Source organism: Arachis stenosperma, unplaced genomic scaffold (genome assembly GCF_014773155.1).
Source record: "Arachis stenosperma cultivar V10309 unplaced genomic scaffold, arast.V10309.gnm1.PFL2 arast.V10309.gnm1.Scaffold_100025, whole genome shotgun sequence".
Lineage (NCBI taxonomy): Eukaryota > Viridiplantae > Streptophyta > Magnoliopsida > Fabales > Fabaceae > Arachis > Arachis stenosperma.
In genome coordinates this window covers 269,330-284,084 of record NW_026651369.1, presented here as the reverse complement: position 1 = coordinate 284,084, position 14,755 = coordinate 269,330, and the positions used below count along the sequence as shown (strand labels likewise).

Here is a 14,755-nt window from a genome sequence, read left to right as displayed (position 1 = left end):
CCCGGGTTTACCCATTTTGGATTGTTATCTTCGAATACTACCTTGGCTTTCATACATAGTCTAAGGATGGTGCTGGGGTACCAAAGTCTAGCACTTGGATCATTCTTCTCGGCTGAATCTTGGATTCCCTCAGCTATAATTTCATGCACATTGATGCCTCCACCCTTTATTAAGCAATGTACTATAGTAGCTCGAGCAATGTTGACTTCAGAATTATTTGAGGCTGGGAGGATAGAACTCCTCACGAGCTCAAACCATCCCTTGGCTTCCGGGATGAGGTCTCCTCTCCTAATGAACCGTGGCCTCTTATCCGAGTACCTTTCCCAATCAGATCATATAACACACATATCGTTCACAATTTCTTCATGTTCATCCTCGTCGGGGACATTGCTTATTCTTACTTGATAACTGAGCTCATCAAAATATGGCAATCTCAGCTGAAGAGTCCTTGTTATAGCATTGGGGCTGAAGTCCACCTCTGTTCCTCTCACGTAGCTTTTGAAGGTGGGGGCCCTAGTATTGTCTTCTCTGGCCACATTGGCGTAGAACTCCTTGATGAGGTTTGCATTTATCTTTGTTTCTGGGTTCGTGAGCTTTTGCCAACCCCTATGTTCAATCTTTTCTCTAATCTTTGGGCACTCATCCTTGTTAAACTGGAATGTCAACTCTGGCAATATTTTCTTGTTTTTTATCCGTTCAAATTAGAGCTCATGGAAGGCGGTCTTAAATCTTCCTGCATCGAAAGGAATGCTCTCCACCGGTTCCTTCCCCTTTCACCTCTTGGAGCTTGATGATGCCATGAATAAGACTTGGTGTGTGAAGATCTTGAGTGTGTGTGTTCGAGAGAAGGAAGAGAGATGGATTGGAATGAGAATTACGTATGTAACAACCCCGATTTTCGAGTACGCGAGACCTTTTCTGAAAGCACGAATTTCTCCGGAAGATCAGTAAAGGGAAAACCATTGATATATCATCAAGAATATCAATCCTAATTGTCATTATGTCATCTTTAAGCTAGAACCTTTTAAGAGGCAAGCTCGATAATGCAGTTATGAAGAACATAGTTTTTGAACCGTATCGGTTAGGAGTTTTGATCCGGTTTTTTGTAAATAGTCTCAGTTTGACGAACCGAACTCGATTCATGAGAGAAGAGAGATAATAGGGTAATATCATCATTATATGAGTATTAGAAGCTTCTTGAATAATATTATAAGGTTACCTGGTCAGTTTTAGTTAAAAACAGAAAATCGGTTTAACTGGGTTCACAGTTTACTGGTGCTGCTTAGCACCAGCACTCTCGGATGACTTTAGCAATGCTAAGGCCTCATTATTCATGTTTTATTCTCATAATAAATATGTTACTAGTGTCATTTATGCTAGTAGCTCAGAAAATAATTTTTAGAGATGTTTTTGCAAGTGTTCCGATACACCTAGTTTTAGTAGTTATACACCTGAGATATTTTAATATTATTTTAATCCACCTCTAAGCCAACCAATCACAACTCACCCTACACCCCCAAAACCCCCAAGGCTGGCTCATTTTCACTTTGTGGCCGAAAATAGGTAGAGAGAAAAAGAGAGAAAAGTTCTTAGTTCCAAATCTTCAAAGCTTGATTTCTGCTGAACTAAAACTCAAATCAAAATTCCAATCCGACCAAAATGATCCTCTCTTCTTTCTCTACATGATCATATGACTTATCAAGGCTGGGATCAAGGTGAGTTGGCTGCACCATCTCTCTTTTGATTCGGTTTCAAGGAAACATGGTTAAATATGTGTTTTCTTGGTGTGATTTAGGAGGAAAAAGTGCTTAAGGACCACCTGAAAGTTTGATTGAATTAGGAGCAGCAAAACCAGGTAGGGTGTCACGAAATTAATCTTGATTATTTGTGTTTGAGATGTGTGAATGTTATATTATTTGGCTGTGCTAAAAATTGGTTGCATATATGATTGATTCTTGGTGAAAATTTGGTGAAATTTTGATGCAATTTGATGAAATTCAAGCTTTATGTTCATGTTCTTGGAGCAGCTGGAAAAACGAAACCCTAGGCTTAAATTGAGGTTCAATTTGTGATGAAATCATGTAGAAAAGATGGGGTTTTAGTGGCTGCTAATTTATTATGAATTGTAGTAAAAATCGGTTGCTGAAAAGACTGAAAAACGGGTAAAAACAGAGAAAGAATCTGAAGAATTTATGAAAAACATGAAGAACACTTTGAGTGTGATGAAGAACAATGAATAACAGGCCTTAGATCTTAAAAAGGGCAAGGAAGTAAAATTTTTGGTGCTTAAGGGGTTGTTTGGTAATTTCTGAAAGTTAGGGTGGTAAAAGTAGAAATATTAAAAGTTACGGGTGGTAAAAAGTGAATTTTAAAGGTTAAAAGTAAAAGGTAAGTTAATTTTCGAAAATTAATAGTAAAATAATAAATAATAATAAAATATTAAATAATAATATTTAAATAAAAATAATATTTTAATAAAAATAATAAGATAATGCGAAAAAGGCAGTTTTCCGTAAAAGCTTTAGAAAGACAACTTTAAGTGCAGAATTCTCCTAATTACCTTCATAAAACACTTAGGGAGTGGTAAGAACATATTAGTGAGGTAAAGATAAAGAAAGATAAAAGTCAAAGGAAAGATAAAAACCAAAGAAAAAGTCTGTAACGTTTTAACGACAGAAAAACAGACAGAGACTAGTGAACGAACTAGGGCAACTTAGTTAGTACTTGAGTTGCGGCTAGGGTTAGGTATAATATGAAAAGTTAAACTGTTTCAGTATAGACTTAATGAACCTATATTTGGGACAGGTTAACTATTCATACCGAAATTTACATAAGCTTTAAATACATACGTTAAGCAGAGAAATCAAAGTAGAGTAGAAAAACACAGAAAACAGAGTAACCGGAATAAAATAAAGAGATAAAGAGAAAAAGAGTAATATAGATACAGATGAAAAGAGTAATCAGAGAAGAGAAAAGAGATACAGAGAACAGAGTAATTAAAACAGAGTAAAGAGATACAGAGAAAAGGACAACCAGAACAGAGTAAAGAGATATGTATATATATTAGTTGCTTGAGGCAACCCAGAGCTATATTTAATATATATTAGTTGCTTGATGCAACCCAGAGCTATATTTAATATATATTAGTTGCTTAATGCAACCCAGAGCTATATTTAATATATATTAGTTGCTTAATGCAACCCAGAGCTTCTGTAGGGAAACTAAGTTACCTACAGCTATTTTCCGCTTCCCCAGAGCAGAGCAAAGTATATATATTTTCCTGCAGTAAGTAGAGGCTGTCTCAAATGAGCGGCTATTATTATATGCGCATTTATTTAGGAACGGAAAATCGTATCCGGGAAATCGGGATTACTCGTGACCGGATAAATGTCGGGATTGCGGGCAGCCAACCGACACGTGAGCTCATGGCCTGTACTAGGGCTAGACATGCATCATTCTTATCTGCACATCACTCTCTGTTGCTTTTCTTCTTGTGTGTGACTATTTCTTTATGTTTGTCTGCTTGAGTGCTAGGTGTGCTTTATTTCCTTGTGTTCTTCTGTTTGTGTTCTGTTGTCTCTACTTTCTATTTCTATCTTTATCTTCTGTTTACTGTTTCGCTATATTATGTTATTCGTCTGCTAATCGACCCCAAATAAATGAACGTAACTAATAACCCCGACCCTAATAAGGACTCCCCAGTTCTTACCCCTTCTCTCCCTGCCTCCCCCTCAGATGGAGACGGGCGTGATCTTCTATGAGTTCGAGGACCCTTACGTCTACGAGGATCCGGTACATCACAGTTACTTCATCATGGAATTGGAGCCTCATATTAGACGATATGCATTACCTAATCGAGCTTTTCAACATCCTCTGTCTAGCCCGCATTTTGACCTTGATGCTCCTTACGACTTTCCCTTATCCTGGTTACATCCTGACGCACCTGTACATCCTTTTCCTGATGACCCCGAGCACCCTATACCAGCTCAACCTTTGAATGAGGTGGAACCTGAGCCTATCATTCCTGATGAGCCCGAGTTAGCTGGTGACTACGTACCTGTGATACCACCAGAGTGGGACTTTCCCCCTGAGCCGATCCCTGACTTTCCACAGCCTGATGAGCCGGCACTACCGGACGATGGGGTAGCTCCTATATACCCGAACGGAGGATCTGAGGGTATAGTTGTAGCTGCGGATGATGAGGAGGAGGAGGATCCTGAGATAGAGATAGAGCAGGATGAGGAGATGGACAAGCCTCACGGCAATTCTCCGAACGGCCACGAGTAGATATAGTTTAACTGCGGAAGGGGCATTCTTCTGATGACACTCTAGTCTAACATTATCTGATAGTTAGTCTCTCACTTGTGTTAGTACACCCGAGAGCTAGCAGCTATATAGTGGTTAGGCTAGCCTGGGTGCCAGTTTAGCGGCTTTTTGCATGGGCAAGGCCCTGGGAGTGTCGTGTAAATATTAGCTACGTAGGATGACGAGGATGTAAACTGACTTGATCTTGTGTAAACGCTACATGTTTTGTTATAGTGTACATGATGTATATTATCAGCTGTATTTCTATGTTTCTTTATGCCACTTTTCTATTACTCTCATTGTATGCTTGTTTATTTTACCTGAACGTCCGTAACAAATAAAAAAAAAGATTAAAAAATTACTCGTAAAATTGGCATCGCTCTAACAAGGAACAGGCTCAAATATTAAATAACAGATAACAATTAAGAAGGATAAGTTAGTAACACTTAGCTTCTTGTATGACCATGGCATACTGGGAGTTGGGTCGTTACAAGTTGGTATCAGAGCAGTTCGTTCCCAATAGAGCCTGGAGAGTGGACTTATTATGCTTCATTGCATACTCTGTTGTCTGTCTCATGCTTATAGGATATCTATGTGATATGTGTTGCATGATTGTCTCTGTGTTTTCATTCTGGGAATGTTCACACTTGACTTGAAGTGTTAAGACTGATCACCTTAATAATGATTGTTTGGTGTGAATAGAACCACGATGGGTTCACGGAGACGAGGCGTACGGGAAGGAATTCCTAATGTTAACTACGAGAGGGAACAGGAGACGTTTATGACTACCATGAACGCTGTGGCTGAGGCAGTGCGTGAGGCTGCAGTAGCAGCGGCTAGGGCTGTTGATCGTCTTGGAGTGAGAAACGGGAATGAGAATGAGCATGGGGAAGATAGTGGAAATGATGAGAATAACTTAGGGCATCTCGAAAGACCTATGACCCTTGCGACTTTTCTGAAAGTTAAACCGCCTAAGTTTAAAGGTACACTTGTTGCGACTGATGCTGACAATTGGTTTCGAGCTATTGAACGATCACTGCGAGCGCAGCATGTTCCGGAAGGCCAGCACGTGGAGTTTGCTACTTATATGCTGGAAGGAGAAGCTGAGCATTGGTGGCAGGGGATACAACGACTGCTGCAACAAGATGAAGGTGATATTCCTTGGAATACTTTTAAGGATGAATTTTATAAGAAGTATTTTCCGAGGGCAGCTCGTGACGCTAAGGAGATGGAACTTATGCAGCTGAAGCAGGGTAACACAACTGTTGCAGAATATGCCCGTAAGTTTGATGACTTGTGCCGTTTCTCCAAGATCTGCCAAGGGAATCCTGCTGACTTTGAAGAATGGAAGTGTTTGAAGTTCGAAGGGGGCCTTCGTGAGGATCTGATGAGTTCAGTAGTTCCATTGGAGATACAAAATTTTGCTGAGCTAGTTAATAAGTGTAAGTTAGTGGAAGAATGTGCTAAGAAGGTGATGAGCGGATAATTTGTACACTTTTTGGCATTGTTTTTGGTATGTTTTTAGTATCTTTTAGTTAGTTTTTAGTATATTTTTATTAGTTTTTAATTAAAATTCACTTTTCTGGACTTTACTATGAGTTTGTGTGTTTTTCTGTGATTTCAGGTATTTTCTGACTGAAATTGAAGGTTCTGAGCAAAAATCTGATCCAGAGACTGAAAAGGACTGCAGATGCTGTTGAATTCTGACCTCCCTGCACTCGAAGCGGATTTTCTGGAGCTACAGAAGCCCAATTGGCGCGCTCTCAACGGCGTTGGAAAGTAGACATCCAGGGCTTTCCAGAAATATATAATAGTCCATACTTTGCCCAAGATTTGATGGCCCAAACCTGCGTAGCAAACCGGCCTCAGAAATTCCAGCGTTAAACGCCGGAACTGGCATAAAACTTGGAGTTAAACGCCCAAACTGGCATGAGAACTGGCGTTTAACTCCAGAAAATGTCTCTACACATAAAAGCTTCAATGCTCAGCCCAAGCACACACCAAGTGGGCCCGGAAGTGGATTTTTCTGTCATTTACTCATTTCTGTAAACCTTAGGATACTAGTTTACTACTTATAGGACCTTTTGACTTTGTAATCAGAACGGAATGCGACCTTATGACATTGTACACCTTTTCTTCCACAGCATGAGTCTCTAAACCCCATGGTTGGGGGTGAGGAGCTCTGCTGTGTCTTGATGGATTAATGCAATTACTATTGTTTCTCATTCAATCATGCTTGCTTCCATTCTAAGATAATACTTGTTCTTAATCCGGATGAATGTGATGATCAGTGACAATCATCATCATTCTCAACTATGAACATGTGCTTGACAACCACCTCTGTTCTACCTTAGATTAAGTAGTTATCTCTTGGATTCTTTTATCGGAATCTTCGTGGTATAAGCTAGACTGATGGCGGCATTCAAGAGAATCCGGAAGGTCTAAACCTTGTCTGTGGTATTCTGAGTAGGATTCAATGACTGAATGACTGTGACGTGCTTCAATCTCCTGAAGGCGGGGCGTTAGTGACAGACGCCAAAAGAATCACTGGATTCTACTCCGGTCTGATTGAGAACCGACATATGGAATGCCGTGCCGTGACAGGGCATTAGGAATCGTTCCAATGAGAGGATGGGAGGTAGCCACTGACAACGGTGAAACCCTACACACAGCTTGCCATGGAAGGAGACTTGCGTGTTTGATAAAGAAGACAGTAGGAAAGCAGAGATTCAGAAGATGGAGCATCTCCAAACCTCAACCTATTCTCCATTACTGCAAAACAAGTAACCATTTCATGTTCTTTTGCTTTTCACAATCAATCCTGATAATTTCTGATCTCCTGACTAAGATTTACAAGATAACCATAGCTTGATTCAAGCCGACAATCTCCGTGGGATCGACCCTTGCTCACGCAAGGTATTACTTGGACGACCCAGTGCACTTGCTGGTTAGTTGTGCGGGATTGCAAAAGTGTTATTGCAATTTCGTGCACCAAGTTTTTGGCGCCGTTGCCGGGGATTGTTCGAGTTTGGACAACTGACGGCTTGTCTTGTTGCTTAGATTAGGACTGTTTTATTTTTGTTGGTTTAGAGTCTTTTAGTTGAGTCTAGTTTCATATTTTAAGTTTGGTGTCATTTGCATGCTCTTAGTCCCTTTTTGATTCATAAAAGTTCTAAGTTTGGTGTCCTCTTTGTGTTTTTCCTTTAAAATTTTCGAAAAAAAATAGAGTTTGATTTTCTAAAATTTTAAGTTTGGTGTCATTTTGTGTTTTTCTCTTTCCTCTTTTTAAAAAAAAAAATCAAATCTTTTTCATAAAACTTTTCAATCATATCTTCTTAATTGCTGTTTTCAAAATCTTTTTAATTAACTAATTGATTCAGTTCTCAATTTGCTTTGATCTTATTTTCTTTCTAATTTTCGAAACCTTATTTTGTTCTCCTTTTGACTTTCGAATTTTTATTTTGAATTTCCTTTTTGTTTTTATTTTTATTTTTCGGTTATTTCAAAAAAAAAAACAAACAAAATTTATCTCTTTGCAATTGTTATCATTTCCCTTTTGTCCATTATGGACTTAAGTGGAATTAACCAGTCCAGAAGGACTCTGGGGTCCTATGCCAACCCCAATACAGCTGCATATGGGAGTAGCATCTGTGTACCTCCCATCAAAGCAAGCAGCTTTGAGCTAAACCCTCAACTCATTATCATAGTGCAGCAAAATTGCCAGTATTCCGGTCTTCCAGAGGAAGAACCTACTGAGTTTCTGGCACAGTTCTTACAAATTGCTGACACAATACATGATAAAGAGGTAGGTCAGGATGTCTACAGACTGTTACTGTTTCCATTGCTGTAAAAGATCAAGCAAAAAGGTGGTTGAATAACCAACCTACAGCAAGCATAAAGACATGGAAACAGTTATCAGAAAAATTCCTGAATCATTTTTACCCTCCAAAAAGGATGACACAGCTAAGGCTGGACATCCAAGGCTTTAAACAAGAGGATAATGAATCCCTTTATGATGCCTGGGAGAGGTATAAAGGTATGCTCAAAAATGCCCCTCTGAAATGTTTTCAGAGTGGGTACAGTTAGACATCTTCTACTATGGGCTTACAGAAAAAGCTCAGATGTCTTTAGACCACTCAGCTGGTGGATCTATACACATGAGAAAGACAATTGAAGAAGCTCAAGAGCTTATAGACATTGTTGCTAGAAACCAATACTTATATTCTAGCAAGGAATTCGTTCCACAAGAAGAGGTCATGGCAGTAGTCAATGATCCTGATCCTCAAGAACAGATGAATGAGCTTAATCAACAATTGCTCCTGATGACAGAACAGTTAGCAGAATTTAAAGAAATGCTCCATGATACTAAGGTTGCTAACAAGAACATAGAACTGCAGTTGAATCAAGCAAAACAGCAAATATCTAAACAAATAACAGAAGAATGTCAAGCAGTTCAACTGAGGAGTGGGAAAACACTGAATGCCACTGCTCAAAAGAGCAAGAAGTCAATTAAGGAACAGTTGACAGAGGATAACCAAGCCACTGTTCAAAATCCCTCTGAGGACAGTAAGAGCCCAGAGAGGAATATTATTGGCGTTCAAACGCCAGAAAGGGAAGGAAAGTTGGCGTTAAACGCCCATTCCTTGCCCAATACTGGCGTTCAAACGCCAGAACAGGGAGGAAAGCTGGCGTTAAACGCCCATTCCCTGCCCAGTTCTGGCGTTCAAACGCCAGAAAAGGGGGAGAAGTTGGCGTTTAACGCCCAAACTTCATCCACTCCTGGCGTTCAAACGCCCAAGGAGAATCAGGCACCTGAGAGTTCTGATGATTATCCCCCTAACAAGGCCTCTTCAACCATTTCTGTAAGGAATAAACCTGCAGCATCTAAGGTTGAAGAATATCATGCCAAGATGCCTTATCCTCAGAAACTCCGCAAAGCGGAACAGGATAAGCAATTTGCCCGCTTTGCAGACTATCTAAGGACTCTTGAAATAAAGATTCCGTTTGCAGAGGCACTTGAGCAAATACCCTCTTATGCTAAGTTCATGAAAGAGATCTTAAGCCATAAGAAGAATTGGAGAGAAACTGAAAAAGTGTTTCTCACTGAAGAATGCAGTGCAGTCATTTTGAAAAGCTTACCAGAAAAGCTTCAAGATCCTGGAAGCTTTATGATACCCTGCACATTAGAAGGCGCCTGCACCAAGATAGCCCTATGTGATCTTGGAGCAAGCATCAATCTAATACCTGCATCCACTATCAGAAAGCTTGGGTTGACTGGAGAAGTCAAACCAACCAGGATATGCCTCCAACTTGCTGATGGTTCCATTAAACACCCATCAGGCATAATAGAGGACATGATTGTCAAGGTTGGGCCATTTGCCTTTCCAACTGACTTTGTGGTGCTGGAAATGGAGGAGCACAAAAGTGCAACTCTCATTCTAGGAAGACCTTTCCTAGCAACTGGACGAACTCTCATTGATGTACATAAAGGGGAAGTAACCCTGAGAGTCAATGAGGATGAGTTCAAGTTGAATGCTGTGAAAGCTATGCAGCATCCAGACACACCAGAAGACTGCATGGACGTTGACATTATTGATTCTCTGGTAGAAGAGATCAATATGGCTGAAAGCCTAGAATCAGAGCTTGAGGACATCTTCAAAGATGCTCAACCTGATCAAGAAGAACTAGAGGAAGTAAAGGAATTTCGAAAATTCCTCAGGAGGAGGATAAGCCTCCTAAGCCTGAACTCAAACCACTACCATCATCCCTGAAATATGCATTTCTGGGAGAGGGTGACACTTTTCCAGTGATTATAAGCTCAGCTTTAAATCCACAGGAAGAGGAAGCACTGATTCAAGTGCTAAGGACACACAAGACAGCTCTTGGGTGGTCCATAAGTGATCTTAAGGGCATTAGCCCAGCTAGATGCATGCACAAGATCCTGTTGGAGGATAATGCCAAACCAGTGGTTCAACCACAGAGGAGGCTAAATCCAGCCATGAAGGAGGTGGTGCAGAAAGAGGTCACTAAATTACTAGAGGCTGGGATCATTTATCCTATTTCTGATAGCCCCTGGGTGAGCCCTATCCAAGTTGTTCCCAAAAAGGGAGGCATGACAGTGGTTCATAATGAAAAAAATGAACTGGTTCCCACAAGGACAGTCACAGGGTGGCGCATGTGTATTGACTACAGAAGGCTCAATACAGCCACCAGAAAGGATCATTTTCCTTTACCATTCATAGACCAAATGCTAGAAAGACTAGCTGGCCATGATTATTACTGCTTTTTGGATGGCTATTCAGGCTACAACCAAATTGCAGTAGACCCTCAGGACCAAGAGAAATCAGCATTCACCTGCCCTTCAGGCGTGTTTGCCTATAGGAGAATGCCTTTTGGTCTGTGCAATGCACCTGCAACCTTCCAAAGGTGCATGCTCTCTATCTTCTCAGATATGGTAGAGAAATTTCTGGAAGTCTTCATGGATGACTTCTCAGTATATGGAGACTCATTTAGCTCCTGTCTTAACCACCTATCACTTGTCCTGAAAAGATGCCAAGAGACTAACCTGGTTTTAAACTGGGAGAAATGTCACTTTATGGTGACTGAAGGAATTGTCCTTGGGCACAAAATTTCAAGCAGGGGAATAGAGGTGGATAAGGCAAAGGTAGAGGTAATTGAAAAATTACCACCACCTGCCAATGTTAAGGCAATCAGAAGCTTTCTGGGACATGCAGGATTTTACAGAAGGTTTATCAAGGATTTTTCGAAAATTGCCAAACCTCTGAGTAATCTGCTAGCTGCTGACACTCCATTTATCTTTGATAATGAGTGTCTGCAGGCATTTGAGACCCTGAAAGCTAAGCTGGTCACAGCACCAGTTATCTCTGCACCAGATTGGGCATTACCATTTGAATTAATGTGTGATGCCAGTGATCATGCCATTGGTGCAGTGTTGGGACAGAGGCATAATAAACTTCTGCATGTCATTTATTATGCCAGCCGTGTTCTAAATGATGCACAGAAGAATTACACAACCACAGAAAAAGAATTACTTGCAGTGGTTTATGCCATTGACAAGTTTAGATCCTACCTAGTAGGATCCAAGGTGATTGTGTACACTGACCATGCTGCTCTTAAATACTTACTCACAAAGCAGGATTCAAAACCCAGGCTTATCAGATGGGTGCTGCTTCTGCAAGAGTTTGATATAGAAATAAGAGACAGAAAAGGGACAGAGAATCAGGTAGCTGATCATCTGTCCAGAATAGAGCCAGTAGTTGGGGCGTCCCTCCCTTCTACTGAGATTTCTGAGACTTTCTTAGATGAGCAATTACTTGCCATTCAGGAAGCTCCATGGTTTGCAGACATTGCAAACTATAAAGCTGTGAGGTTCATACCCAAAGAGTACAGTTACATGCAGAGAAAGAAATTAATTTCAGATGCCAAGTACTACCTTTGGGATGAACCATATCTCTTTAAGAGATGTGCTGACGGAGTGATCCGCAGGTGTGTACCCAGAGAAGAAGCACAGAGGATCCTATGGCACTGCCATGGATCACAGTATGGAGGACATTTTGGAAGTGAGCGAACAGCCACTAAAGTCCTCCAATGTGGCTTCTACTGGCCTACTCTCTATAAAGATTCCCGAGAGTTTGTGCGTAACTGTGACAGTTGCCAAAGAGCTGGTAACCTGCCTCATGGATATGCCATGCCTCAACAAGGGATATTAGAGATAGAGCTGTTTGATGTATGGGGAATTGACTTCATGGGGCCATTCCCACCATCATACTCAAACACTTACATTCTGGTGGCAGTGGACTATGTATCTAAGTGGGTAGAAGCAATTGCTACACCCACTAATGATACTAAGACCGTACTGAAATTCCTCCAGAAGAACATTTTCAGCAGATTTGGCGTTCCCAGAGTGCTAATCAGTGATGGGGGCACTCATTTCTGCAATAAACAACTATACTCTGCTATGGTCAGATATGGAATTAGCCACAAAGTGGCAACTCCGTATCATCCACAGACAAATGGGCAAGCAGAGGTCTCTAACAGAGAACTAAAAAGAATCCTAGAACGGACTGTAATGGCCCGAAGAAAGGATTGGGCAAAGAGCTTGGATGATGCTCTGTGGGCATACAGAACAGCATTCAAGACTCCTATAGGCACCTCTCCATACCAATTGGTGTATGGGAAGGCCTGCCATTTGCCTGTGGAACTGGAACATAAAGCCTACTGGGCAACCAGATTCCTAAACATGGATGCACAGTTAGCTGGTGAAAAAAGACTGCTACAGCTGAATGAGCTAGAGGAGTTTAGACTCAATGCCTTTGAAAATGCAAAAATTTATAAGGAAAAGGCAAAGAAATGGCATGACAGGAAATTGTCAACCAGAGTCTTTGAGCCAGGACAAAAAGTTCTGCTCTTCAACTCTAGGCTCAAACTGTTTCCAGGAAAACTCAAATCCCGTTGGGGGGGTCCATATGTGATTACAGGAGTGTCACCATATGGATATGTTGAGCTTCAGGATATTGATTCTGATAAGAAGTTCATTGTTAATGGACAGAGAATCAAACATTATCTTGAAGGAAACTTTGAGCAGGAGTGCTCCAAACTGAGACTAGAGTGATTCTCAGTGAAAGTCCAGCTAAAGACAGTAAAGAAGCGCTTACTGGGAGGCAACCCAGTCATTAGTAGGTTGTATGATTTGTTCTTACAGAGGCAAATATCAAAAAATGAAGGAATTCACAGAGTTACAGAAGGATTCAGCTCAAAAAGCAGAGAAAATGAGCTTACTGGCGAAAAAATGCCAGTAAGGTGCATTTTGGGCGTTAAACGCCAGAATGGGTACCATTCTGGGCGTTTAACGCCAGTAATGGTACCATTTTGGGCGTTAAACGCCAGAATGGGTACCATTCTGGGCGTTTAACGCCAGGTGTGCAGCATCACTGGGCATTCAGAAAAACGCCCAGTGAGGAAGGTTTTCTGGCGTTTAACGCCAGCCAGGGTACCTGGCTGGGCGTTAAACGCCCAAAAAGGGTGCCAAGTGGGCGTTAAACGCCAGAATGGGTGCCATTCTGGGCGTTTAACGCCAGAAAGGTGGGGGACCACATTTTTGTTTTCAACTCAAATTTTTTCAAACTTTCCTCTTTTTACCCATAATCTTCTACATAAATGCACTTCAACCTTTCATCATTCACTTTCAAATCTTCACAAATCAAAACCATTCTTCAAATCTATTTCAAAATAATCTCAAATCTTCTTCAAAAACTCACCCTTTTCTCAAATTTTTTCAAAATCTTTTCAAATTTCCTTTCAAATCTCTCTTTGTTTTCGAAATTCTCCTCCCCCCACTCTATAAATGAACGTTCCTCACCCCTCCTTCCTCACACCATTCGAATTTCCTCTCTCTCTCTCTCTCTCTCTCTCTTCTCTTCTTTCTTTCTTTTTGCTTGAGGACAAGCAAAACCTCTAAGTTTGGTGTGCTTTTCCGTGATCACTAAGCTAAGATCTATCAAGATCATGGCTCCCAAGGGAAAACAAACCAACTCAAGAGGAAAGAAAGAGACTAATCCAAAGAATCTTTGGAATGAAGAGAAGTTCTTAACCAAAGAACATGAAGACCATTATCACAAAATAATGGGTCTGAGGTCAGTGATCCCGGAAGTTAAATTTGATCTGAAAGAAGATGAATATCCGGAGATCCAAGAGCAAATTCAAAACAGAGGTTGGGAAGTTCTGACCAATCCTGAGACAAAGGTTGGAAGGAACATGGTTCAGGAATTCTACTCAAATCTGTGGCTAACAGATAAGCAAAGAATGACTGGAACCGCTTACCATACCCACAGAACCATGGTCAGAGGAAAAGTTATGTACTTCCATCTGGACAAAATAAGAGAAATCTTCAAACTACCTCAACTACAAGATGATCCTGATTCCTTCAATAGGAGGATGGTGAGAGTAGATAAAGGTTTGGATCAAGTTCTAGAGGACATCTGCCTCCCTGGGACTAAGTGGATAACCAATTCAAAGGGTGTCCCAAACCAACTCAAGAGGGGAGACCTCAAGCCAATTGCAAGAGGTTGGCTAGACTTTATTGGGCGTTCCATATTGCCCACTAGCAACCGTTCTGAGGTCACCATCAAGAGAGCAGTGATGATTCACTGCATTATGCTTGGAAAAGAAGTGGAGGTTCATCATGTGATTGCTTGTGAGATCTACACCATTGCAAATAAGAATTCCACTGAGGCCAAACTGGCTTACCCAAGCTTGATTTCCTTGCTCTGTAAAGAGGCTGGGGTGAAGATGGGAGTAGATGAGTTCATACCCATTGAACACCCAATCACCAAGAAGTCAATGGAAGGACAAGTGCAAGACAACTCCATCAAGAGGAGGGCGCAGGAATTCCTCCCTGAATTCCCAAGAATTGACTACTGGTCCAGCCTAG

General features: G+C 41.0%; 1 protein-coding gene across 1 annotated transcript; it reads left to right on the top strand.

Annotated features, from left to right (window-relative positions):
• The first annotated feature begins 5,014 nt into the window (after positions 1-5,014).
• On the top strand, positions 5,015-5,791 carry LOC130959861 (uncharacterized). The gene has a single exon (XM_057885324.1). It carries the CDS (start codon positions 5,015-5,017, stop codon positions 5,789-5,791), a length of 777 nt encoding a protein of 258 aa, XP_057741307.1.
• Positions 5,792-14,755: the final 8,964 nt, after the last annotated feature.

What these genes read in the sequence shown, in the direction of transcription:
- LOC130959861 (XM_057885324.1), top strand. Translation starts at nt 5,015, where the DNA reads ATGGGTTCACGGAGACGAGGCGTACGGGAAGGAATTCCTAATGTTAAC.